The sequence below is a fragment of the Ambystoma mexicanum genome, chromosome 13 (assembly GCF_040938575.1).
Source record: "Ambystoma mexicanum isolate Mex_15411 chromosome 13, UKY_AmexF1_1, whole genome shotgun sequence".
NCBI classification, from domain to species: Eukaryota; Metazoa; Chordata; class Amphibia; order Caudata; family Ambystomatidae; genus Ambystoma; species Ambystoma mexicanum.
The window spans coordinates 373,257,738-373,282,931 of NC_090938.1; the positions used below are offsets into that span (position 1 = coordinate 373,257,738).

The 25,194-nt window shown below is 45.9% G+C and overlaps 1 protein-coding gene across 8 annotated transcripts in view; it reads left to right on the plus strand.

Annotated features, from left to right (window-relative positions):
* CHD8 (chromodomain helicase DNA binding protein 8) overlaps nt 1–25,194 on the plus strand; it is a 1,687,145-nt gene that overhangs the window by 926,022 nt on the left and 735,929 nt on the right. For all 8 annotated transcript variants that reach the window (XM_069633907.1, XM_069633913.1, XM_069633911.1 and 5 more), the window contains exons 22-24: nt 8,170–8,369; nt 8,947–9,103; nt 9,585–9,674. In XM_069633907.1, the coding sequence (XP_069490008.1) occupies nt 8,170–8,369; nt 8,947–9,103; nt 9,585–9,674 (447 nt within the window). The remainder of the gene's footprint in view (nt 1–8,169; nt 8,370–8,946; nt 9,104–9,584; nt 9,675–25,194) is intronic.

Genomic DNA, 25,194 nt, shown 5'->3' on the forward strand with positions numbered 1-25,194 from the left:
GAGGGGCTAAGCTTCGGGGCCTGGGACGGGCGGTACAGGTCTTTCTGTCTTGTTAGAAGTTGTTATGGATGTTCCGCTGCGTGTTGTCAAAGTGTTGGGTGTCCTGATTGCACAGGGCCATAAGTCTAAGATGGTCCGGTGGGTTGTGGGGTTTACGAGGGGGCGCTTGAGTTTAGACAAAGGTTTACTGCTGTGCTGTAAATAATGCAGGTGGCTGGCCGCGGCCTTGGGTGCTGCAGTGGGGGCTACAAATCTTTGAAGTGGCTCCAGTCTAGTCGGGGGAGGTGGGGTAGCGCAGAGCGGGCCTCTGTTCTCATGTCTTGGCAGCCTTCGCAGGATGGGAGGGGGAATGGCCTTGTACGCATTCACAAAGGTATCTCCCTCGTGTGTTGCCGAATGTAGGTAAAGACATCACAAACATTTGAACACTTTCTATAATACTTATTCAAAATCACTTTAAAACATGCATTTAACTTCGCTGGATGTGTCTCGATTATACCCAGTCCGAGCACCATATTTGTATATTATGTTCTAGCAGTTACAGTATTTTAGTTACATGCATATACATTCGCAGTAAATGAGGTAGTAGTTGGGTCGGTGGAGTACATAGAAAACGACCCGCCACTGTACATGACGGTGGTGGCACATAAGGGGCTTAGACATACACACATGATAAGTGCATTCTCGCGCATCCTTTACATGAGTTCATAGTGTAGTTGCATTTGCTTTCTCGTGTACTCTAGCAGCATTAGCTTAGTTATGGCGCAAAACCATGGGAGGTAGGTTGCCCAGTGATCCACGCAACAAACAGATCCCTGGAGCGTTCCTTTATTATTAGCATCCACCTGTAATGGTGTGAGCTCGCCATTGCTTATATCATGGGAGCATGCTCTCTCATTTTAATACATTCTACAGGCGTTTGTAATATAAGAGATTTTGTGGAAGAAAGCAAACTTTGCAAGAGGTCTTGACATTAATATATACATATATATAAAGACTGTCTGCCATCAGATGACCATTTTACCGTTCTTCTCATTGTTCAGGCCTGCTGGCCGGGTCATGCTGATAGTGATAGTACATTGCGGGAGGTGAACTGTTACAATGTTAGCGTATTGCGCTAGCTCATGTCCGTCTTGTTCGTGGGAACGTGCTCACAGCGGATCTGCCAGGGTGCTGCGGCAACAGGGATGTGACTCTCCAAGGGTGGGGGCCGCGCTACAGTGCGCTGAGCTCACACCATCTTTACCGGGCAAAAATGGTTTCTAGGCCTAGCTAAATTTGTGTGGCAATCAATACGTGTGGGCACTCGATACGTGTGGGCAATGTCTCCAGCGGGTGAGCCCTCCACCACCTGGGCCCGGGTGGCACGAGGGAACGCCCAATGAGCCATAGCCCTCACCTGGGGAGGAAACGCAGGCGAGAGGGGTCTCCTGGACCAGTCCTCCCCTACAATACCAATGTGCACACTACACCCAACAGAAGTAGTTCCATGCAAGAAAAACAGTTAGCAGGAACTGGGTTGTGGTTATTCTCTCTAATCGGTCTTCTGAAGTTCAGTCCTAAGATATATGGGGCCTTGTTCCCAAGTGGTAGGAAAGATCTCTTTTTGGCAACTCTCCCTCCATAGTGTCTATGGACTCCCAATCTTTTTGCTTTGTTTTTAGTCTGTTCTTAGTTTTTGACTTGAAGTAAAGCCTTCAGCTTTACTTCCCCTGCATTTTGCTCATTTTATGGGGAAAGCGCTCAGTCCCTCAGACCATCAGTGCTGGGGAACTCTTTCCCTTTTGACTTTGACACTTTTGTAACTTTTAAACATTGAACACAACATTTTACAATGCTGTGCAATTGGGATACTTTTGTATCACTCTTGTCTTTTACACTTGGCATTATGGCTACTTTTATATGTGCCTAAAGACATGCTGGTGGCAGAAAATATTTCTTATTTTTTTGTTTCTAGTGTGCACATTCGCGTTTACCGGATATGGCTACTAAACATGGCGAATGACCTAAAATGGTTGTGGGTGAGACTGTCTGGCACCACCCCACATCTGTGGTGCCAGTGAGTCTACGTGTGGGAAATGAGTGAATCCAATAGTTGTCCCTGGTTGGACAACTATTGGCTCTTTGAATGCTGCAGTTCCTTACCATTGGGGGGGGCTTGGATTGGCTTCCAGACAGGATTTTGGATAAGAGGACTCCTGCAGCCATTTCTTCAGATCAGCTTAAGTGCCGAGAATCCCTGATAGAACAGCCAGCTGAATATCCGAATGCCACCTGGACTGGTGGGACCAACCAGTCGCAAAGTGTTCTCGATCGTCCAGCTGTCCTGAGACTTTGGCAGTGTACATACACTATCTGCCTACCCCAGACACTCTGGAGCCAGAGGCAGTTTTCACTCCTGAAGCCTGCCAAAGGCTAATGAACAAAGAGACCAAACCTGGTTTGGCGCACAGAGAAAAACTCTAGAAGGACCTTTCCACAAAGACGTGGCAAAAAAAAGACAGGGAACCATTTTAGCAATGATGGCTGGGTGCCATCTTGAAAAACATGGCTCCCGCGATTTAACGTTACCGGAGCTACGAATAGTCTGTGGTCAGGAAAAATCATGGTAGTTCATTGTAAAACCACTGCCACCAGCCATACTGAGAGGAAAGGGTACCATTTGACTGTTACATGAGTAACTAAACATAGGGGATACTAAGTAACCCCTCTGGCACTCTATAGTAAGATAGGGTGTGCTGGGTCTAGAAATGTACAGGACTATGTGAGGTCAATTTCACTCCACTGTTCTGGGAAACAGTAGTTGATCCCAGAGACTGTATTTAAACCTTGGGAAATCTGAAAGACTTCCCTGTGTCACTGCACTGAAGGTGCTTTGTGACACAGTTGTAAAAGATGCCTATGGCGTTGGTTAGACTCATAACCATAGGAAACACAAAGGTAACCCGCGTATCAAAATACATGAGTGGGGGAAAAGGGTCACACTCTCTCCAGGTAAAAAAAAAAATCAAGTCCACAAAATCCAGCAAAGTTAATGGGGGTCTCTCAAGTAGAGGGAATTAGCACATCTTTGAGTATTCTCCCTAACAGTGGTATATGTTGCCTTCCTGTCAAATTGCAGCCTCCCAGCTTCAGGGTATCCTGCTGTGGAAGGATTTCAAGAACCTCGACTGGAAGGACGCCTGCCATTGACTTAGTGCAGTGGTCGTAGTTGAAACTCGCCTGCCCCCATCCTGTGAAGTGTCCTGAAGAGGGCTACATCAGTACATTCTGCATTTCCCCATCCCCATGGGTTGCACTCTGCTCCTCGACATAACCGGAAGAATCCTCACCTCCTCGGAACCTCACCTGAATCAATGGTGGAACATCCAACATCCAACCTCCAACGATTTTCCCCTGCCCCTCCACTACCCCCACTCCAAGTCGACCCGTCCTGTCCTCTGGGGAAAATCAGAGTCAGGAGGGTAAGTGAATGCAAAGCATTCTCCTCCCCACTGTCCTCCATAGGATATTATTGAGAACTAGTGTCTTTGTATACTTCCATTCCACTGCTTTTTGGTAATCACTCTTGAGCAGTAAAACCTGAAAGATAAAACATTTTACTTACCCAATAACTTTGTTGTGTCTCTTCTTTTGAGCAATCACCAACACAAGTAATTTACCTGCATCAGATGCATTCTGGGGAGAAGCATTGTGACTTTTGGGCACCATGCCCCGCTCTTCTTATGTATTGGACTTCTGAAGATAAGGGGACATGTCTTGTGACTTCTTTCCATTTTACTGCATCGCTTTACTTGCCTCTATTGCTGATTTAGGCCATTTAATGCATTTTGAGAACCTATGGTGACTGTACATATGTTTATTATTGAGTGTTGTGCAATATCCTTTTTTTTTATTATTGAAACTTCAGTCTATCAATCACAACTTAACAGTTGATCAAGCATGACTTTTGTTACAGAAGCCATTTCACGTCTAGACAGCATCAAAAAATAATTGAAAAAAAGTATGGGTCAATTGACACCTGTCGCGTGACCTTCACTTTGTACTGAATGGCCAAAGACAATAAGAAGGTACAAACAACAAGGAAGCATAGAAAGATTAGATAGACAGTATAGTGACAAGAATCATTCAATTGTGCTCCCTGTCAGTCAATACTTGAGGGCCCTTCTTCAGGAATGAATCTAAATATTTCATTACGGCACAGGATAGATTTAGATCGTATCCTGCAATCACACGTCCCCACCAATTTGCCATATCATCTTGAGGTGCATACGACCCAAGGTGGCGTGATCGCTGGATACTCAGCCCTGTGCATGCTGTGACTAGATGAAGCGATTCAATGTCACTCGAACAATATCGACAAATGTTGTCTGATGTGTCTTTGTTCTTGCGCTGCCACAGCATTTCTTTAGTTTGCATTGCATTTAAACGGAACCTCAAGAATTGTTCTCGATCATAGCGTGCCGGACACTTTAGTAGATATCTACATTGTTTGTTCAATCTGTGAAAACACGTTTCGGCTTTCAATGTTGATTTCAATTTGTCTCGTCGTTCAGAGTTTGAAATCCAGGTCCAGGTTTCAAATTATCGAGTTGTGCAATATCACCTGCTTGTTTGATTTCTTATTGTGTTTAGGTCCTAGAATAAATGCATTCATTTTACATTCCTGTCTAAATTGAAATCTTGTGTGCTTCATGATGGACCCCTGACCCCACTCACTCTGTCCTGAGAATAGCCTTTACTGCTCTCCATTGCTATCTTGATTGGTTTTGGCCAACTTCTCTGAGTTCCCCTGTTGACTATAACAAAAGTGGCCTAAAAATCTGTCCACCGTGCTAGAGTCTTGAAATCCATTTTAACAAAGGGGCTGTGTAAAGATCACCCTAACAGTGGAAAGTGTAAGGAAGGCATGGCATCAACAGTGAGACACACAAGTGACCACACATCAAGGGTGTTTATTGAACTTCAAATCAAAAGGGTTTGAAATACACCTATCTAATCCTAATTCTAAAGATGGGAGCAAGATACGACCATCAAATAAAAACGCAGTCCTAGCGGTGCCTTGTCAAAATAAAAGGGCCTATACTAATGAATCTATTGCCAATCCTCATCACTAAATACAAATAGTGTGGGAAACAATGTTATGCAAAAGAAAAGTGTTGAAGAAATCATGTTTTCAGCACAGGAGAGGGTGGTACACTCAAGCTTAGCACAGTCGCGGCTTCTCTGGCACGAGGGTGCAGCTTAAACTTTAGCATCAGGGCCTTCTGTGCCCAAGTCTCTTTGCCTTTCAAAGTCTCTTCTTTCAGAGGGCCTGATGCGACAAATAAACAAGTTATTTTCATCTCGGAATTTCACACATATTCAACTTCTCAAGTGATTTGCTATTCACCTCGGACCCCCCCTCAGCCGTGCTCAGATCCTGTTTAGCATGATGTTCAGTCAGTCTCCCTCTGCCAGGCTCAGACCAATTTAAGTATCTTTAACACAAAACTTATTTTATCCCAAAAGCTTTCAATTGATCTCCCTCGTTTGGGCTCGGTCGAACTTAATTCCATTTTGTCATCAGTTTCTTTGCTGGTATCAGCATCGAAGACTTTCAATTGTGCACAGGATTTTGCCTGACCCGTTGCAGGACCACTTCGATGCACAGTTCTTTGCCACACTTTCACCTTTCAGCACTCTTAGTTGGATACCTTACAGATAATTAGGGAGAATTTTCAATTCTGTGTTAATTCCCTTCTACCTAGAGACCCCCAGCTCTTTTGCTGGACTTTAGGACTTTTAATTTTTATCCTGGAGACAGTGAGACCCTTTCCCGCTCTCATGTATTTTTCTTTGATTTGAACCCTGTCTTTCTTTTGGTTTTGGAGTCTGACAAACTCCATAGGCATAATCTTTTTGTATTGACACCCAACACCCACAGTGCAGTGTCACTGTCATGATCTCTGCTTCCAAAAGGTCAGGGTTTTCCCAACTCCCTTGGAAGCAGATCCATAACCCAGGTTCCGAGGGCCAACCAGTCCCAATTGGGACCTTTTGGACCCAGTCCTGGCGCCAGTGGCACCAGGCTCATAAATGTGCCCAGTCCCAGCGCTGGAAGCGCCGGGCTCATAATGCTTGGGTGGATTTACCTGCAGCAGACCATGCTGCTTGCTTGCCTGCCAGCTGAGCCTCTGATCCTCTTCTGTTTGGAACTACGTTTCCTGTTGGGTGGGGCAGGAGCCACTCCCTAGATTCAGAACACTGGAACTCTTCTGGAAAGCAGGAACTCTTTTCTTACCTAGGCGTGGCTGTGGAAGGAGACACCTAAGCACTACAGGAGGCTATTTAAACCACACCCGGTGGATGAATCTTGCTTTGCGTTATTCTGCATCCTCTGCAGCAGAACACTCATCGTGTCTTCTGCATCGGATCCTGGGCCTAAGGAAAAAGGCTTACCATCCTGAATCCAGTCTTCAGCAACACCTATAAAGACAAGAAAGAACAGGTTAGCATTCCGGCATCTGAAAGACAAAGGCTTACCTACTCTTCGTGCGCTTCGGAGGTCTTCACACTGCATTCCGGCATCTGAAAGACAAAAGCTTACCGACTCTTCGCACGCTCCGGAGGCCTTCGGCGCTGCATCCTGCATCTGAAAGACAAAACAAGGTGCGTTTAAAGACATTGGGGAACTTTAATACTCACGTGCCATTACTCCTTTCCACATCAACCCCAGTGGGTATTCCGGCACCCTGCAGCCGCTCCGAACTCGTACCTGCAAAATAAAAGACAGTTAGAGCGCATCGTGAAGCAGGCAACAAGCGCTTACTTACGTGCTTCCAGGCGCTTCTATTCATCATACGGACTCCATCTTCAACTCACTTCAGCCCGTCATCCGCCATCGCCGGAACCTGCAAAACAAGAGACATCATTGCTAAAGACTTTAAAGACAATAGAATTACTCGAAACTTACCGTTCGTGCAGTAAACGACGGACAGCAGTCCTCTGAAGTCAAGAGGCCTGCGCTACCGATCCAGTGAAGAAACTGGTTACAGCACCCTGCCCCGAGGCAGATGGAGAGCTCGGCATTCACTTACCTAAGGTGAGAGCGTTAACCTTTGGGGGTCTACAGGAGAGCAAAAAAGGGAAGAGATAGGGACACCCCCAATAACCCCAGTTCATTAATCCCATATTTTCTGTCTGCAGACATCTTACTCTTGAAGTCAGGCATACAGTGCACAGAGGTCCAGCCCAAAGAGCCAACCGGGTGCTACACATCACCTTTGAAGATACGGTAGTCGCCCAGTCAAGACCGGCGCCTCTGCGAGAATCAGGTGAGCGTTACAGTCACAGAGAAGTCCTTTGGATTTCTCTAAAGGTATAAATACCTTCTCCTGGGTAAACTACTGTTTCCGAGAGTAGTAAAGTGAAATTGACTTTACTTGCCTTTTTCTCTTTGTAGACCCAGCTCACACTATCTTACATAGAGTGCTGGAGGGGTTACTTAGTATTCCCTTTGTTGAACTGCTCCTGTAACATTTGTATGTGTCTCGCCATCCGGTGTCCCACCACCCCGAAGACCCCTCATCCTGGTGATGCTCCCGCACTGGTCCACCTTCAGGAACTGGATCCAAATGCGATGGCTGTTTCCTGGCCACCTGGAGGACAGATCCCCGGGGACTAGCTGGTGAGACACCTTCAGGTTTCTCACAGAAGAATGCATTTTTTTTTCTTTCTGGCTTATGGTTTACTTCAGCATTTGCTGACGCTTCCAACCAGTCTATTTTGAAGGATATCATTTTTAATGACTGCTTGCCACCATGACAATCTAGTGGTTATATTTGAGCAATTAACATCCCTGACCTGAGTTCTGGAAGCTGACTGTTGTATATCGACATGCCTTTCATAATCTTGCTATCTAGTTGCGTCTGTAAATGTCCGTTTTTTCTATGATGGCTGTGTTTAAATGACCAGCAGCTGCTCTATTCCCAAGGCTTGTTCGGGGTGGGACCTTCGTTCCTATGTGAATAGTATTTTTTTGGGTGAACATTGAACACTTCTTACAGTTGTAAGAGAGGTGAGGGTGTGGAGAGTGGGGGTGGGTTTGTCATCTGCTAACTCGCAGTTTTCTGATGTTTTTGGCCAGTAATTATACGGTTCTAATAGGACGTGCTTTGCTCCCTACAGCTGGGGCCGCTGGAAGGACATCCTCTCCCATGGGAGGTTTAAACGGCGAATGTCTGAGCGGGATGTGGAGATAATCTGCCGCACCATTTTGGTGTACTGCCTGCTACACTACCGTGGGGATGAGGCCATCAAGAGCTTCATCTGGGACCTGATAAGTCCTGTTGAGAATGGGCAGTCCAAGGAGCTGCAGAACCACACTGGTAATTGTAAGACCAAAGGAAAGGCAGTGATGCTCACAGCATGGATATGTATTTAAAGTGATCCACAAGTAGAGGCATGTGAGTGTGGGTATCTTGTAGATAAAGGTCTGTGCTAGCTCACCTATCCACTAAGTGATCTTTCTCCAGAGATTGAAGTATTTTTGTGTCTGCCAATCACCTGGCCGTATGCACTTCTAGAGGTGTCTGGCTTTGTATCCATTAATTGTTTCAGGCAATTCTGCTTTGCTGGTGACTGGCTCTGAACTCCTTATGCTAGTTCTTTGTGCACCATTCTGGATTGATCATTCCCTTCCATTGCCAATTCCATAAGATATCCAGCGTGCCAAATGACAGGTTTGGTTTCCACTTCAATCCCCTCACACTATAATAAAAGTAACAAATTAATCTGTTCCAGCGTCTGGAGATGTGCAGTTGAAAATTAATTTTGCTCAAGCAGTCAAAAGAAGTTGGTGCTTTAGTGACATGAGGGAGTGAAGAATGGATGGGTGTATTTGGGCATAACCTGCTGCTGTGCGACACCTCTCACAGGTCTTGACTTTTCTTCTGTCCCTGGCAGGCCTGTCCATCCCAGTACCTCGTGGGCGCAAAGGTAAGAAGATGAAATCCCAGAACAATTTTGATGTCCACAAGGCCGACTGGATCCGCAAGTACAACCCAGACTCAGTCTTCCAAGATGAGGGCTATAAGAAGCACTTGAAGCATCAGTGCAACAAGTAAGTCTATCTGCAGAATCTCCAGTGTATGTAGTGAGGGCAGGATTTTTCTGAGCAGGTGTACTTCTTAGAAGAAGCATGCCTCAAGCTGCAGTGGAAATTTGTTTAGGGTAGCAATATGGCAAAGCAGTAAGTCCTTGGATCATACTGTTTAAAAGTGTTGTGCAGCCATGGCCAACGGGGGGGACACACCAAGTTAATGGTTCAAGGTAAAGCTGGAGTTTAAGCAGAGTCTATGGTTTTGCAGTAGGCAAGGGGTTGTAAGCCTTCAACATTCGTTATTGGGTTTTATTTGTATGACCTCTGACAGGGAAAACCACATCCACTGAGAAATGTGATATGCTGGTTGTCTCCTCATTGCTGCTGGCTTTTCCTGAGTTATTAGCCTTCCACTTTCTGTGTAGGCTGTGTGCGAGATGAGTGGTTCGGAACGCAGGACATTGCCATTGAAAGCTCAGGTCTTTTATTGTCTTATTCACAGGGTGCTCCTGCGTGTTCGGATGCTGTACTACTTGCGGCAGGAAGTCATTGGAGATCAGGCTTTGCGTGTGCTAGGAGGAACCGATTCCAGGTATGAGCATTCTTCTGACTTTGTGATTGCTCACTGCCTCTTATTGGCAAAGACTTTCTTTTTACATCTCTTTCTATTGACTTCAGTGGAACCCCAGCTATGACATAAAACCTGTGATAACTTTTATAAGTAAAGTCTTTTTGCTTTACTTCCTTTGCTCAACTTGCCAATTTTGGGGGCACTAGTCAGCACATAAGGATACCAGTGAAGTCGGACTCTGCCCACTGTGTGAGATTCCTGTATTGTTTTAATTTAATTTTACAAAGGTAGCGGGCGCCCCTTCTCGCAAGAACAGACATGATAACCTGTTCAGTGGTTATTAACCACTTGAGAGTTCGCAGCCACTGCTTTTACTCACTGTGCCTTTCACAGATGGGTAATATCCATTTGCATATCAGTCTTTGTCCTGCCCAGGGGCAGTCCAGCACCGAAATACAATGGCAATTCCAATCTGAACATTATGTAACACACACAACCTTAAAGTGGAGTGCTACAAGGTGTGAGAAACCAGAGGTCGTACTGACTTCCTCAGCATTGGATCTTTCATGGATTCTGTTAGGGAGAATTCTCAGAAATGTGCTAATTCCTCTCTGCCTTAGAGACCCCCGGCTCTTTTGCTGGACTTTAGGACTTTGAAATTCTAACCTGGAGAGAGTGAGACCTTTTTCCCCACTCATGTATTTTTTCTGTGATTTATACTCTTTCTTTTGACTTTGGAGTCTGACAAACTCCATAGGCATCATCTTTACATTGTGACACACAGCACCTTCAGTGCAGTGGCACAGCGAAGTCTTAGATTTCCCAAAGGTTTAAATACCTTCACTTGTTGAAACTAGAGCAGTGAAGTGAAATTGACTTGACTTACATTTTGTAACTCTCTAGACCCAGCACACACTATCTTACCATAGGGTGCTGGAGGGGTTACTTAGTATCACCTTTGTCTAGTTTCTCATGCAACATTTTTGTGTTACCCTTTCTACAATTAATGGCTGGTGGCAGTGGTTTACTTTTTACTACCATTGTGTTTTTACTGCGGGCTGCGTTCGCAGCTGCAGTAAGGCACCCTTGGGTGCCCATTTTTGTCAAAATGGCCCTGGTCTTTTTACACCATTTCTAGTCGGAAAGTTCCTTCTTGAGATTTACTCTGCACGCCAAACCAGGTTTGGCCCCGTTGTTAGTTTTGCCTTTGGCGGGCTTCACAAGTGAAGCCTGCCTCTGGCTCCAGTATGTCTGGCAGGGGCAGGAAGTGAGGGAGGTGCCCGAAACTCCCTGTGTTTAATCCCCTTGGTAACAGGAATGCGCCCAAAGGTGATTGGCCGGCTGTCTGTCCGGAAGGACAGCCACCCTGCTGTGTGATTGACAGCTAGGCTGTAATGAATGGGAGAAACCTGCATAAAAGACGAGGCTTTTGGCTTGGAAGGCTGAATCGACCACTGGGCAAAGAAATCCGAAGAGGAACTTGGAAGGGACACCTGCTGCAACTCCGGTTCATTGGTTTGCCCGGTGAAGTCCTGCTGCTGTGCTGAAACTCCAAATTCGTATCAACAGAGAAGCCCTTGCAAGGACAACTTCTCCTTTGAGTTGGTGGGACCAATCAACTCCAAAGTAGGCCACCTGGACATCCTCTCGGAGCTGGTTGAAATGCCACTGCAGTTGCTGCTGGAACCCAATAGCCAGGGAGAGGAACACCATATTGTGTGCCTTGCTTTTATGCTGGCCAAAAGCTCCAGGAAGATCCTCCGGACTCCAGGGAAGGAGGACTGACCAAGCCTGAGCCCCCCCTCAACAGAGTGTGGGACCCCAGATGCAAGGAAAGGCCATCTCGACAGCCAGGAACCGCAGTGTTGCTATTTGCAGTTGTCGTGAGGAGCTGAAACACTGAAGTGTCACTTGTTCGAAGATTGCCGGTTGCAGGAGTCTCCAGAAGGCCTCCCTCTTGTCCCCACGACTGAGGCCCAGGAACAGTAGGATCTGCAGAGCTGCACAAGAACAGAAGCCATCTGCTGCACTTCTTCAACCTAAAGATACACAGAGTGGTGCAGAGTGGAGCAGTCCTTCAGTCATGACAGGCGGGACAGCGGAGGCAGCGCTTCGCGCAGGCATGGGCATGGAGATTGAGGATCATCACCTGCGGAGTACGCGCCCCCGCCGCGAATAACTCTTGTCAGTTGGAGAGAACCAGCTCCGAGCATCAAGGTACGGACCCGATGCCTGCAGGAGCGGCGCATACACAGGGTATAGATGAGAGGAACGCTTCGATACCGCCCAGCCCCTGCTGCGCTTCCCCCTTCATACTTGAGAAGTAGACTGCCCCGAGTACCTATACAAAAGCTCAGAAACAGTAAACAACCCTGCTTACCTCTGAAAACCGCTCTGAGCGCACCCCCGATACTTTCGGAGTACCAGCTCTTGAAGCGTTCTGCATTCGATTTCCAGGCAGACAGCTGGGTAGACAGCATGGCCTAGCCCTTGGAGAGAATGGAGAAGGAGCTGCCTCAAGATAGCGGCGCGAAGGCAGCGAGTGCAGCGAGAGTTGATTTGCCTGCAGCTTGTGGCAAACGGAGGCTAAACAAAAGAATTTAAACAAAACTCGACAGGAGCGTGGAATGCACGCACCAGCTAAAACCTGACTACACGCAACTGGAGAGCAGACAAACCTTTGAGCAGCCCAAAACTAAAACCAAATTTATAGCCAAAGGCGGGCTAACGGCATTACCAAACACACTGATCGTACAAGAGGAAATCGTAGCTGATCTGGGAGATGCAGACGTGGAGCCTCTGATCGAAATTTCGGCAGAAGAGGACCCAGTGCCTCTTGCCTCAATGCAACTGCGGATAGTCGAAATTGAGAGACACACAGGAGGTCAAAACCTGGAGTTGTACAGCCTGGTGAATTGCTCACAGGAGCAGCCCCAACTCGACTATACACGGATTGTAGATTGTGGAGGCACGGCCTGGAAAGCTCCCCAACTCTCCAGGAGAGGGAGGTCGCTACTGAGGGGGAGCAGGAGAGCGAAACTACACCAGGGATGGACCCGGTAGCGGGGGAGAACCAAGGAGGACCCAGCGCACACGAAGCACCAAGGGGAAGCCGAGAATCGACCGCTGCGATCTTCGGTAGAAAGTCTGAAATGACCAAAAAACAAAGTAAAAACAGTGACACAGACAAAACAAATTGATCATGGGTAAACTGCAAAGGAAACCCTACTAGAGGGATCCAAGTCATAAGTCATCCACGCATACCAACAAGCGAAGCTTGAGTACCCCTTTAACACATCCTTTTTCAAGAAAAAGGACCTCAACATAGACCTATGTAACGAAATTTCGGACGTTGAGTTGTTGGAGGGTTTGGAGGCCGCAGATGAAACCACTCACCCAGAGAAGAACATGCCTCTCTCCCAAGAGGAGGTTATAAGAGTACCCAAGAGAACCTAAAGGCTGATGAGATGGCACCATAAGAAACCACCACCTGCCCTAACAAGCGCCCCTTTACAAACACATCTGGTTTCTGGGTGGGATCTTTGTGATGGAAACTTTAGGCAAACTTCGGGGGAAGAAACGTGGACTTATCGACATTATTTTGAATGTACCTAACCCCTTATTGAACGCAGAGACCCAGGAGAGTTTTGCCGATGCTAGAGTAAAAACAGGTACTCCAATTGGTGATAAGGAGAGGAGCTCATTCAGGCAAACGACAGTAACTCAAAAGAAAAAACAGAGTGACAAGAGAAAATTACAAGATCACCAGAGTCCCTTGACTCTCCTCTCTGTTTAGGACGATTGCGCAATACACCCCAAAGCCTCACTAAGGACACACCACAAAAAAAGCCAGATCTGTTGGCCGTAATGTCGACTGTGAACATAGCGCTTGCTCCTTTTAGCAAACTGACGTATTGAATGAAACGCTGAAAGACCAAACCATGATAATAGCCCTAATGCACACAAAATTGTCCTATCTAGAGAAACATCTAATGATCAGCGAAGCCAGAAAAGAGAACACAAGGGACCATGGGACAACTTGCTTGGTTGACATGGAGATGGATAGACTGATGAAAACCTCGAGAGAGCAACATCCCCAGGACCTGGGAAAGGGCCTTTGGGGTTAGAAGACGCAGCCTTTAAATCTCAGCAGGGGGGCACTTCAAAGTCAAAATCTGTAGAATTAATGGAACAAGGAAAGTTAGTTTGCCAGATAACGGATGCATCAACATTGACCCATTGAAAATAACTTCTCTCTCGACAAATGAGAACTCACTGAGGAGACACCAGCAGCAACAAAGCAGCAGAAAACAAGATTTTGGGATATTTTCCAATCAAAAACTTCAGAACGTTGGGGAAAAAAGACAAAAGAATAAGGACAACAATCTCGACAAGATCAACCCGCTGTGGTTCTAAAAGTTGTCTATTCCCCTGATCAGCCAAGATGAACTGCTGTGGCCAAGTGAAAAATCAAGAAGGCAAACATTGTTAATGAACCACTGCAAAAAAAACAAATCGTAAAGGAAGAGAAAACATATAGATGATCACAAAGCAGATGAAGATTCTGAGGCCTAGGCATATTTAATGGACTTAAGTACCTATACGGTTGAAGACTCAATCTCACCGCCCAGCAGCTTTGGGAGCGAAAACTAAGATCGGAGATGAAAGATCAGATCGTCCGGGAGAACCTTCAAAAAAAGTGAGAATAACAGAGCAACCATTTAGAACCATGGAAGATAAGAGAAACATTTTGGAAAGCAACACTAGTCAAACTTCGAGGAAGAGGAAGGTTCACCAATTTACCCCACAAGGGAAGACAAATAGGGGAGCCTCACAAGCGCTTAAGGCTTCGCCAATAAAAGCAGTGGACAGCGGAAAGCGAGACTACCCGGAGCCTGAGGTGAAGAGAAAGCTACCGGATCAAGACCGAAAAAGGAACTGCAAAAGCAGGATAAGGAATGAGACCAGCAAACAAGCTAATCCATAGCGGTTGTGTCTTTTGGCTGGAAAGGATCCAGGCCAAAAACGACAGATTAATACTAAGCAGGAACACAACGCTTAGCCTCTTCAGCCAGGTTCCAAATTTACGCCAACTTACCTCAAATTACTTAAAAATAATTGAACCTTGCGAGAGTGGGCGCAGGGATTGCGTATACTTACACATGGCCTCTCCGATCGTGCAAAATATCCTAACTAAGGAGGCAGAAAACCTCCTTATTTTGGTAAACGACTTGTGGGAACTTAATGAAGGGTCAGGGGCAAGTGAAAAAGAGGACCCAAGTCGCCCTAAATGGGGGAAGTGTGATCGCTATGCAAAGAGTATGAACCTGCAAGTAACAGATTACAAGATAAACGTGAAGCTAGCAGCAGAACCAACGCAAAAAACACACAAAAAGCTCAACGCCAACAGGAAAAACAAAAAGCATATATGGATACTGGGAGGGATAACATTAGGTCCCCATCCATTAACATGGAGAATTAATCTGAATTCCCAAGAAACCTTGAAAGGTGGCAACAAGGACCGGGAGAGAAAAAATGGGGATCACAATTGATCAAAGCCCATCACATATGTCATTGGGTGTGGCGACTGGGATGGAGTCAGGAAGAACCAAAGGAGCGCAGCAGAAGTGTATATGGATTCCTGAAGCCCTAGCAAAAACACAGAAGATTTAGCAACCAGCTAGTCGGAAAGCCGAGGAAGGCCCGACAATACAATGAAGTTCCAAACACCAGAGGAGAGAAAGCATATTACCATGGGCTCATGGAACACTAGGTGGTTCAGCCACTTGACTGATGTTAGTGATGTGAACCTGTGAACATTCGACAACCTATGCCTGCAGGAGACATGGCTGATGTCCAAGCCTTATTTGGACGGCTATGTAATGACATTCACACCAGCACAAAAGGGTACGGCAGGCCACCCGAAGGTGGAACATTTTACAACAATCCGCTCAGGAAGTGGCTTTGAAATCCAAACGCAAATCCAATATTCGCCCTTGGTGCAAGCTTCGATTATTTTGTGGCAAAATCTTAAAGCAACGAACGTTGAGAAAGGCAGGGACACCACGCTGATAGTCAATACCTATTGGAACCCAATGGAGATCACAACTGATCAATACTTATCTGATGTAGACAACTTGTTGGAAGAAGAATGCGAACACCATCAGGTGAAACACATAATCATAAACGGCAAATTCAACTGCACATGTTCAGACTCCGAAATAACAAGGCTAACAAACCGTAGAGCAGCTCTGGCCCAGGAACGAGGCAAGAGGTGGGAAGGTCTCACGAAAAATGTGATCTACACAACCTCCATTGGCTGAGAACGGAGAACAACCTGGCGGTACCAACTTGGAAAAGAGAATAACAGCACAGAACTGTTGACTACACCTTTGTATTAAAGGAGCTACTAAGTCTGAGAAAGGCTTTCAAAGTGGTAAAAATGGAAAACAGTGATCACAACTTACTGGTAACAACTTGGCAATTGCAGCAATTGGTGAAAAGAAACATGCCAAATGGGATGGAAGCCTGTGCAAGAGGCAACCGCCTAAAATTGACGGATAAAAGCATTCGGGACATCATAAAACTTTACGTAGCAAACCACACTGAGTAGGAAGAAACAGACAGTGGACAAACTAATGTGGTGGACTACGTGCCCTTATTGACAGCATATCGTGTAACCAAGTCACGAGACGCTCAAACCCAAAAAACACATAAGCACATCTATAATCTTCAGTTAGTGGCCCATAGAGCCATTTTGAGGAAAATGAAATGGCAAAAAAACTCAATCGGTGGAAATGGAAGCAAAGTTAAAATTGGCTCAACGAACCTGTAAAAAACTGGGTCCGACAACAATGTGCAATGCTTTTTCAACAAGACGCAGAACAAATGCTGCGTACGATAAGCGTGAAAAGAACCAAGGACTTTTGGTCCCTAATTAAATCGACAAACACAAGTACTAACGACGCTCTACAGAACATTGTGAGTTAAAAAAAAGTGGTTCAAGTTCTTTGAAGATCTGTACAAATTACCTGCAACCCCAACCATAAGCCTTGAACATCAAGGTACACCATCTTGGGAAATTCCATGGGACATAGAAACCATTACGTGCAAATTCAACAAACTAAAAAATTCTAGGGCCCCATGCCCCGACGGAATAAAGAACCTTGATTTGAAGACCAACGTGGAGGCTTGGGTACCCCTTATCAGCCACATTTTCCAGAACTGTAATCAAAACACAGTTCCTACTTCATGGAAACGTTGTACGTATCTTTAAAAGAGGAGCAAAAGAAGACCCGAGTCCTTACCGCCCAGTAGCGCTCCTCGACGCCATTGGCAAGGTATTTGGGTCATGTGTTCTGGATGCATTACAGATCTGGTTGAAAAAAATCAGACTTTACTGATCAGTACCAGACAGGTTTTGTAAAAAACATAGGCACAACAGCTAATATCCTTCTTTTGAGTAGCCTCAAAGCTAAAGTGCAATAAGGTAGCCCTCGTACAAGCCTTTGACCGAGTGAGTCGGGACCGCCTTTAGAAGACACTAACATGCAAGGAGTGTCTGGAAAAACCTTTGGCTCCTATCAAAGCACTGTACGAAGGCACATCAATGAGAGTCAGACTGAATGGGGCAGGTGATCTATCAAAAGAATTTTGGACCTTCCGAGGAGTGAAACAAGGCTGTCCATTAGCCCCGGCTTTATACAATGCCTATACAGCAAACTTCAAAGAGTGGCAAAATAACATCAGAAATTTTCCCCATACGATAGGTGAAACTAAAGTTTCGCAAATTCTCTATGTAGACATCATCATCATCTTATTAGATCAAACCGAAGTCAGTCTGCAAAGGCAACTGAATAGCCTGATGGAATACTTGACGACAAACAACCTGGAACTAAATAAGACCAAAACCAAAATAATGGCGTTTGAAACATTGACCCGGACAGTAGGAAAATGAATATGGTACATGGCTGTGGAAAAATTAGAAAATGTCAAAAGCTTTAAATATCTTGGCGTGACGTTTAAGTAACAGCATCATGGTACTACCAATGTAGGGGAGAAAAAATGAAGACCCTGTCTTATCAAGCGAAGTCAGTGGATAGGATGTTTGGGCGATTCTCTCTCATTCCAGCGATGTCATTCAAGCCTGAAGTTCTACCTAGTATAACGTATGGCACTGAAGCTATGCCACAAATCCCAAAACAGATCTGGGACAAATTTGAAGGCTACTTTTGGTGACGGGTGCTTGGCCTCCGACAATCGGTACCGATATCGCTTATCAGGCGAGAACTATGCTCAACTTCCTTGAAGGGCATCGTTGCAAGAAACACCATGATGCTGTATAGGAAAATCATCATGAAGCACAAATCCAATTTTATTTTCGAAATCATAAAAAATGAATTGGACAGTGGAAAGAACAAAATGCTGTCATGATGGGCGGCGGGGAGTACCAACCTCCTCGATGAAGTAGCACTGACGGAGGATACGCTCATAGGAAATCCAGTCAAGGTGTCAAAGAAACTGACGGAACTAGACTGGATAAGAATGCAAGAGATTGCAGCAACATACAAATCAACAAACAACTTACCTACCCATCGAATGAAAATCAACAAGGTGAGAGGATTTCTGAAAAAATGTCCATACAGAATACTGGGACGCACCTTTTTGAGAACTAGACTGAATGTGATGCGGACAAATGAGATAATGGCGATCAGAAGTGAATCCTCTATTAACGAATGCCGTTTCTGCAATACAAAACAGGTAGAGACAATACAGCATTTATTGTTGACGTGCACTGGCACGCAAGGAGCCAGGGACACCCACCTAACGAAAATTCTGAAATCAGCAAGCACACTTGAAGAATCATGGTGGACACGGAGTGGTGAAAAAAAACAACTGGACCATCGCGGTTGTCTTATTTCTAAATAAAATTTGACTTTCATAGAGAACCAGGTGGTTTGCTGACTTGATAGACGTGAAGGACAATTAACTCAACCTGGAACAAGGACTTCCATTCGCACTCTATGCACTTTTTCTTTTTGTAAAAATAATACTATTAAATAAAAAAAAAAGAGATCGTACCTCTTGTTGTGCCTCCTTGCTTGTCCTCGTTGGAGACTTGTCTTGGATGCATCTGTAGAGTTGCCAACAGCTTCTTTACCTCACAAGCCTATTCAGCTTGTGGCCCTACTTTGAATTTCTTCTTATTCTACAAAGACTTCTAAAACATTGTGCAAAGACTTTTACTTAACTGCAAGAAGTGCTTCAGTCCACCTTGACTTTTACTAACTTAACATTGGCTTGCTTGGCTCCCTGAATGACTTCTCCCTTCTGCTTATGGGTTTTGCCTTCCTTCCAGAAAAGGGTTAACTAACTTTGCATTGAGGGTTACCAAAAGTACTTCCCTGCTTCAGAATATTTGTGTGATCTCTTGTTTTATTCTGATCACCTTTTTCCTATGACATACCTCTAAAGCTGATTCTAAAAGCAACATTAATATATTAATGTCAACAACACCCTAACTATTGAAGTCACCTGAGGGTTTAGGTAGTGTCTGTATGCCATCCCAAATGGGTATTTGCTGATTTAGAAACTGTGTATTTTTGAAGTGTATTTGAGCGTTTCCTTTATATTGCCCCCTTCTGAAGAAGGCTTATTCTAACCGACTAATAAATGAATTCATAATTGTTTAATCAAGAAACTGTGTGTAAGAGTTTATTTGAATACTTGTCACTGTAAATCTCTGTATAACTCCAATACAGCTCACTTTGACCCCTCTTGAGCGAAGCCTGGCTGCTCAACACGCTACCAACCTGTGTAGTACAGACTTATACCAAAGGTTGGGTTCCTATTGCCAGGAGGTCAGGGTTGTTGTAGTGCACCCAAAGGGTACTGCATACAATCTTGCCTAACAGGGCTTATCCGGCACGGGGGCCAGGCCGGCATCGGATTTGGGAAAAGTCAGTGAGACTACGGTGGGACGACCAGTGCCGAGTAGTGCAGGGCCTGGGCCCCCCCCTCTCAAGGCAAGTCTGCGCCAAGGATGGATAAGCCGAAGGACACAGGCTCACGCCCGCAGAGGCCTGCGGAACCGACGCACAAGGCCTCAGCCTCGGACAAGAAGTCCAGATCTCATTCGTCCTTGTCGACAAAGTCGTTGTCTTCAAAGGACAGGCGTCACTCCTCTTCGGGCCATGAGTCATCGCAGCACTGTTCCAAGTACTCGTCCAAGCAGCACTCTTCTCTGCCTGAGGGAGGTGTCGGTGCCGAAGACCACACTGACAGCTGGTCTGTTATCAGTTCCACCGACGGCCTCCTCAACGAGGGACCTTCCATCGACGACGGCTTTAACATCTGCGACCCCCGTCGACAACCTTGCTGACGGCTCCAGCGACAGTGGAAATGCAGAAGTACATGTCGAACCTGGTGGCCGATGTGGATCCGTCGTCTCCCAGGGATGCGACATGGCAATCTGCAGGATTTACGTCCATACTCCTGATGGATTTTCTCCAACATGAGCTGCCCTCTGCCTATGAGTTTGACTTGGATCCACAGGAGGAAGTGCAGCTGTTTCTGGATCCTTCGGTTTTGGGCCTGCAGCCTTCTCTTCCGTCCACGTCGGGGGGACTGGAGGCTGTCCCGCCTCAATATCCTCTTGTCAATCCGCACTCGTTACTCTCGATGCAGGTGCGGACGACATTACAATCGATCCTGGGGCAGTTGGATGCCAGACTCCTTGTGCCGCAGCCTCCGGCTGTTCCGTTGATGTAGCACTTACCTACCATTCATCGTCAGAACGATGTATCAGAAACTCCTCGTAGTAGAGGGCCTCATCCCAGGTCTTAATCGGTTCAGCCTCCTCCGACTTCTCCCAGAGCGTTCATCCCTCCTCAAAGGTATCAGGAAAAAGGGGAGCTGGTGGAATCTGAGCTGGACAGCATTCCGGAGGACACTCTGGCGACTGTCTCATCTTCGACTAGACAGGTGGATTCCAGGGATACTGATCCGGATCTGGATGCTCAGAATAGCCCGGCCCAGCCATCTCCGCCAGATGATATTGGAGCCTTTCATGCAATGACACCCAAGTCCTGTTGCAAGTTTGGCCTCATCCCAGAGGAGGAAAAGGAAGACTGCTTTTTGTTTGACCATATGGGGAAGAGGGAGACAGGCAGTCTTCTCGATCCCCATATTGCACCACGTGTGGCAGGAAGGTCTTCGGACAACGCGCCACCCGTTTATGGATCCTATGGTCAAGGGCCTTTTCGAGACGTTATAGGCGCCGGAGTCCACTCCAAAGTTCCTGACGTCGCAGCCCACTCCGGAGTCGGTTGTTTCGGCTGCAGCCAGTGGGAAGGCTCGTACCCAGCACAAGTTTGCGACTCCCCCCAAAAATGGAAGTCCGTACGCTGGACTTTTTCAGAAAAAAGGTCCTCACAGTGGGTGCTACTACAGTCAAAGCTCCCAACTCGTTGGCTATCATGGCGCGGTACACTGCTCCTCTGTTGGGCTACCTGCCAAAGCAGCAGCAGAAGGAGGCGATGCTTTTGGTTCGTGAGGGGGAGGAAGCGTCGAATCATAGTATTAACATTGCAGTCAACCTGGCAGAAATTGGGTTTAAGCAGATTAATAATGGGGTGGTTCTCTGGTGTCAGGCCTGGCTTCGCTGTACTGTCTTCCAGCCAGAGGTGCAGCACAAGGTGGTGGACATGCCTTGCGAAGGGGAAAATCTTTTCAGAGAGAAGATTGATGCGCTGAAGAACATGAAGGAAGACTCCGATACTGCAGGGTCCCTGACAGCCCTGCAGGGCAGAAATCCTTTTCGCCCGGTTTGCGGGTTCTCGCGACAAGGGGTACGGTAGATCTACCTATTTCTCCTAGGGTTTCCGACTGTCCTTCCAGTCCGCACAGTGGAGCAAGGAGTATCAAGGACAGCGAAAGAGGGGTTCCTCCTCCCCTCAAAGAGGCCGTCGGTCCAAGCCGCAACAATGACTGCCACAAGGGCAGTCAACTAGGTGGGAGGGTAGCGCACCACCTCGACGAGTGGTGTTTGATAACGACAAACAGATGGGTGCTGGATGCATTCAAATACCACCACTCATTGGAGTTCAGGGGTCCACAACTCCCTATTCCACCGGTAAAAAGAGCTCAGTCACACCTACAGGTCTTGTGTCAGGAGGTGCATCTGATGCTGCAAAAGAGGGCTGTCGAGAGGGTCCCGGCGTCAGAAAAGGAAGAGGAACCTACTCCTGGTTCTTTGTCATCAAAAAGCCAAATGGAAAATGGGGCCCCATTCTGGACCTGCGGCCGCTCAACAAAAATGTAAAGCGACAAATTCAGGATGCTAACGTTGCAAGACGTCATACCGACTATTGAGCCGGGGGAATTTCTGGGGTCATTGGTTCACAAGGATGAATACTTTTACATCCCCATGCATCCTAGGCATCAAACATTTCTATGGTTCATGGTCGGCGACAAGCATTATCAGTTTTGGGTTCTTCCCTTTGTTTGGCCTAAAGTCAGCTCCCACAACTTTCACCAAGTGCCTGGGTCTGTTGGCGGCTTACCTCCGTAGTACCAGACACCATGTTTATCCGTACCTGGACGACTGGTACGGATAAAATTGTAAGGGGCATGCCCCTGGTGGAACCCGATTCTCGGTACATGATCGTGACCGATGCTTCAAAGGTTGGATGGGGGGCTCACCTAGACCAGTTCCAGATCAAAGGTGTGTGGTCCCTCACTGACGTTTCTTTGCATATCAACATTCTGGAATTGAGGGCAGTGCACTGGGCACTCAAATATTTTCTTCTCCTCATTCAGGACTCGGTAGTACGGATTCTCACCGCCAACACCATGACTATTTTCTATCTACGCAAACAGGGGGGCACACATTCAGAGCCCCTGTCCCAGGAGGCTCAAGCCATCTGGCACTGGGCTGTAGCATAGCTCGCAAGGTTCGGATCTTGGCTTTCTACTTACCAGGGATTCAAAACATTCAGGCAGATGCCCTCAGCAGGGAATCCGCTCAGATGCACGAATGGCGGCTGAAGGACCAGGTGGCGAGGATATTCAGGAAATGGTGGACTCCCCCCTCTAGACTTATTCGCCAGCCCAGAGAGCAAGTAGTTCCGTCTCTTCGCTAGCAGTTTGTCTCACCCGGACTCCAAGGGGGGTGCGTTTTCGTTTCCGTGGACGGGCTTGTTCGATTACGCGTTTACTCCGTTCCCCCTGATCAGGAAAAAAATTCAGATGATTCGTAAGGTTCCATGAACGGTGATCCTGGTGTCCCCGTTCTTCAGCTAGTGCTGGACAATCCTCTTCACCTGTGGTCAGGGCCGGGTCTTCTTTCACAGTACAAGGGGAGGGTGTGTCAGGTTTTCACATTCTGTACCTCACATTGGCAGGATTCCTATGAGAACAGAGTGTTGTAAATATTATTTCAGGAAAGTAGGAAAGAGAAGGTGGTTTAAATAGTAAAAAGATTCTGTTTAGAGAGTTGAACAATTCCTGTTTTTAGTTCCATTTTTTTTCCCTTAACTAACTTTCATTTAGAAAGATGAAAATTCCCCAAGCCAAGATGGTGGGACACTTTCACAGCAGTGATTGGTGTAGCGTATAGCAGGCTCATTGTGATGTCATTTAGAATGTTTCCAATAATTATCAACTGCCTTTCATTAAAGTTTTCACCAGAGTAGGTCATGCTTTAGTTTTCTCCAGTGAATAAAGTTATAGTTTTCACTACAATATAGTAGAGTACTTATTTTTTAGTATAAATTCCTCTCAGAATTTAATTTAGTAGTTCCCAGTTATAGTGAGAGAGGATCTACAGAAGAAAGAAGATTCCAAGAAGCTTTGGTTGGCTGAGTGGCAGATTTTTCAAGTTCAAGACGAAGCTAAGTGAAATTCTGAAAGTTTCATTGTTGTTTTCTTAAAGAAACCAAAGAACTCTTTATTTTTGTTATTGGGAACTATATCTGAATAATTGGATCTTTTTAATGTATATATTTTATTTTTGAAGTTCCAATTTAAAACCTTACTCGAGAAAATTGGGATTAGTCCATTAAATGTGAGCGTATTCGTTTTTCGCTTAGTTTAATTGCTAACATATCTTTTAACAATACTAACCTTGTATATTACGAGCGCGAGACTGTAGCTATTGTGCGCGCGTAGTGTTTATTTTTGACCGCGCGCTTAAGAGAAAAGGACCCTACTGCGTCGCTTGAACGTCGCGGCCATTTTGGAATAGCGTTGTACGTCGCGGCCATTTTGGGATTTTCTTCGTGTATGTGTCGCGGCTACCTTTTGGATTGCAGAACATTTTGAATCTTCGTCACGCTTCGCACATGTGATTTTGAAAAAACTTTTCAGATTTTTGATATTGAATGATTATTTCACAAACTAAATCTCGGCAGACTTCATGGTGAAAATTATCTTCATCAAGATCCACACCAGGTATTACATATTAAAACATTTCTTATATGAGGAAGTTGTTAACAGAAAAGATAATATAGTAATTATTTGGGTATTATTTCCAGAACAATATTAATAGCAAGGAATAAGAAGTCAGTGAAGAAACAGAAATTTATAAGAAGTCCTCCCTTCGAAATACATTTAAAGTTGGGTCAAGAAAAGATAATTACAGAAGTCTCCTGTTTATGAGAAAAAGACAGAAGGAATAGCCTATTAGCTATAAGGCATAGGCTTCAGGTAATGGGAACAGAGTAATTCGTTTTTTAGAATAGATATTGAGAGTTAGTTTAATATTAAAAATATTGCCTTTTCATTTTTAGGTTCTCTATTGCTAAATACCAGAGACGTTCCTGTGAAGACAAACAGAAGTGTCAGAAGCAAGAGTTCCTGTGTTTGTTTGTTTATCCATTCCCCTTTCCCCTTGGGTTTGCCTGGCCAATAGTTTTATGTAAAAGGATTGTTGAGCAGGCAGGCTTTGGGGGCTAGGTGGGCCAGCTTCACTCCTGCAGGATTCAACTCTTCAGTTCATGACATTGTGGCATCAAACACGGGCTCCCTCAACCTTGCAGCGTGGCTCCTGACCACTCCGAATTCGGACACCTAAGGATTCCTCAGGTTTGTCGCTGCATCTTGGCTGCAGCAAAGGCTCCATCTAACAACGTGTCATACACCCTTAAGTGGAAAATGTTTTGTATCTGGTGTTTGCAGCAGCAGGACTTGCGGCCATTGCAGGTTTTGCCTCCACAGCTCCTTTAACTTCTGCTGTTGGCGAAGGAGGGTCTGGTATTGTCCATCAAGGTCCACTTGGCGGCCATCTCAAGGTTCACGCTGCAGCACAACTCTCCACCTCTAATCAATCTGTCACTGAACAAACATTTCCTCAAGGGCCTTTTCAGGACTTTTCCCCCGAAAAAGTTTTTTCCGGGCTGGAGTCTCAACTTGGTACTTGCGGCCCTCATGAAACCACTGTTTGAGCCTATGTCAACGGCGGCCATAACATTTCTCGCGTGCAAGGTCATTTTTCTGGTGCCAATTACATCTTCCAGGTGGGTTTCGGAAACTTCAGGCTCTG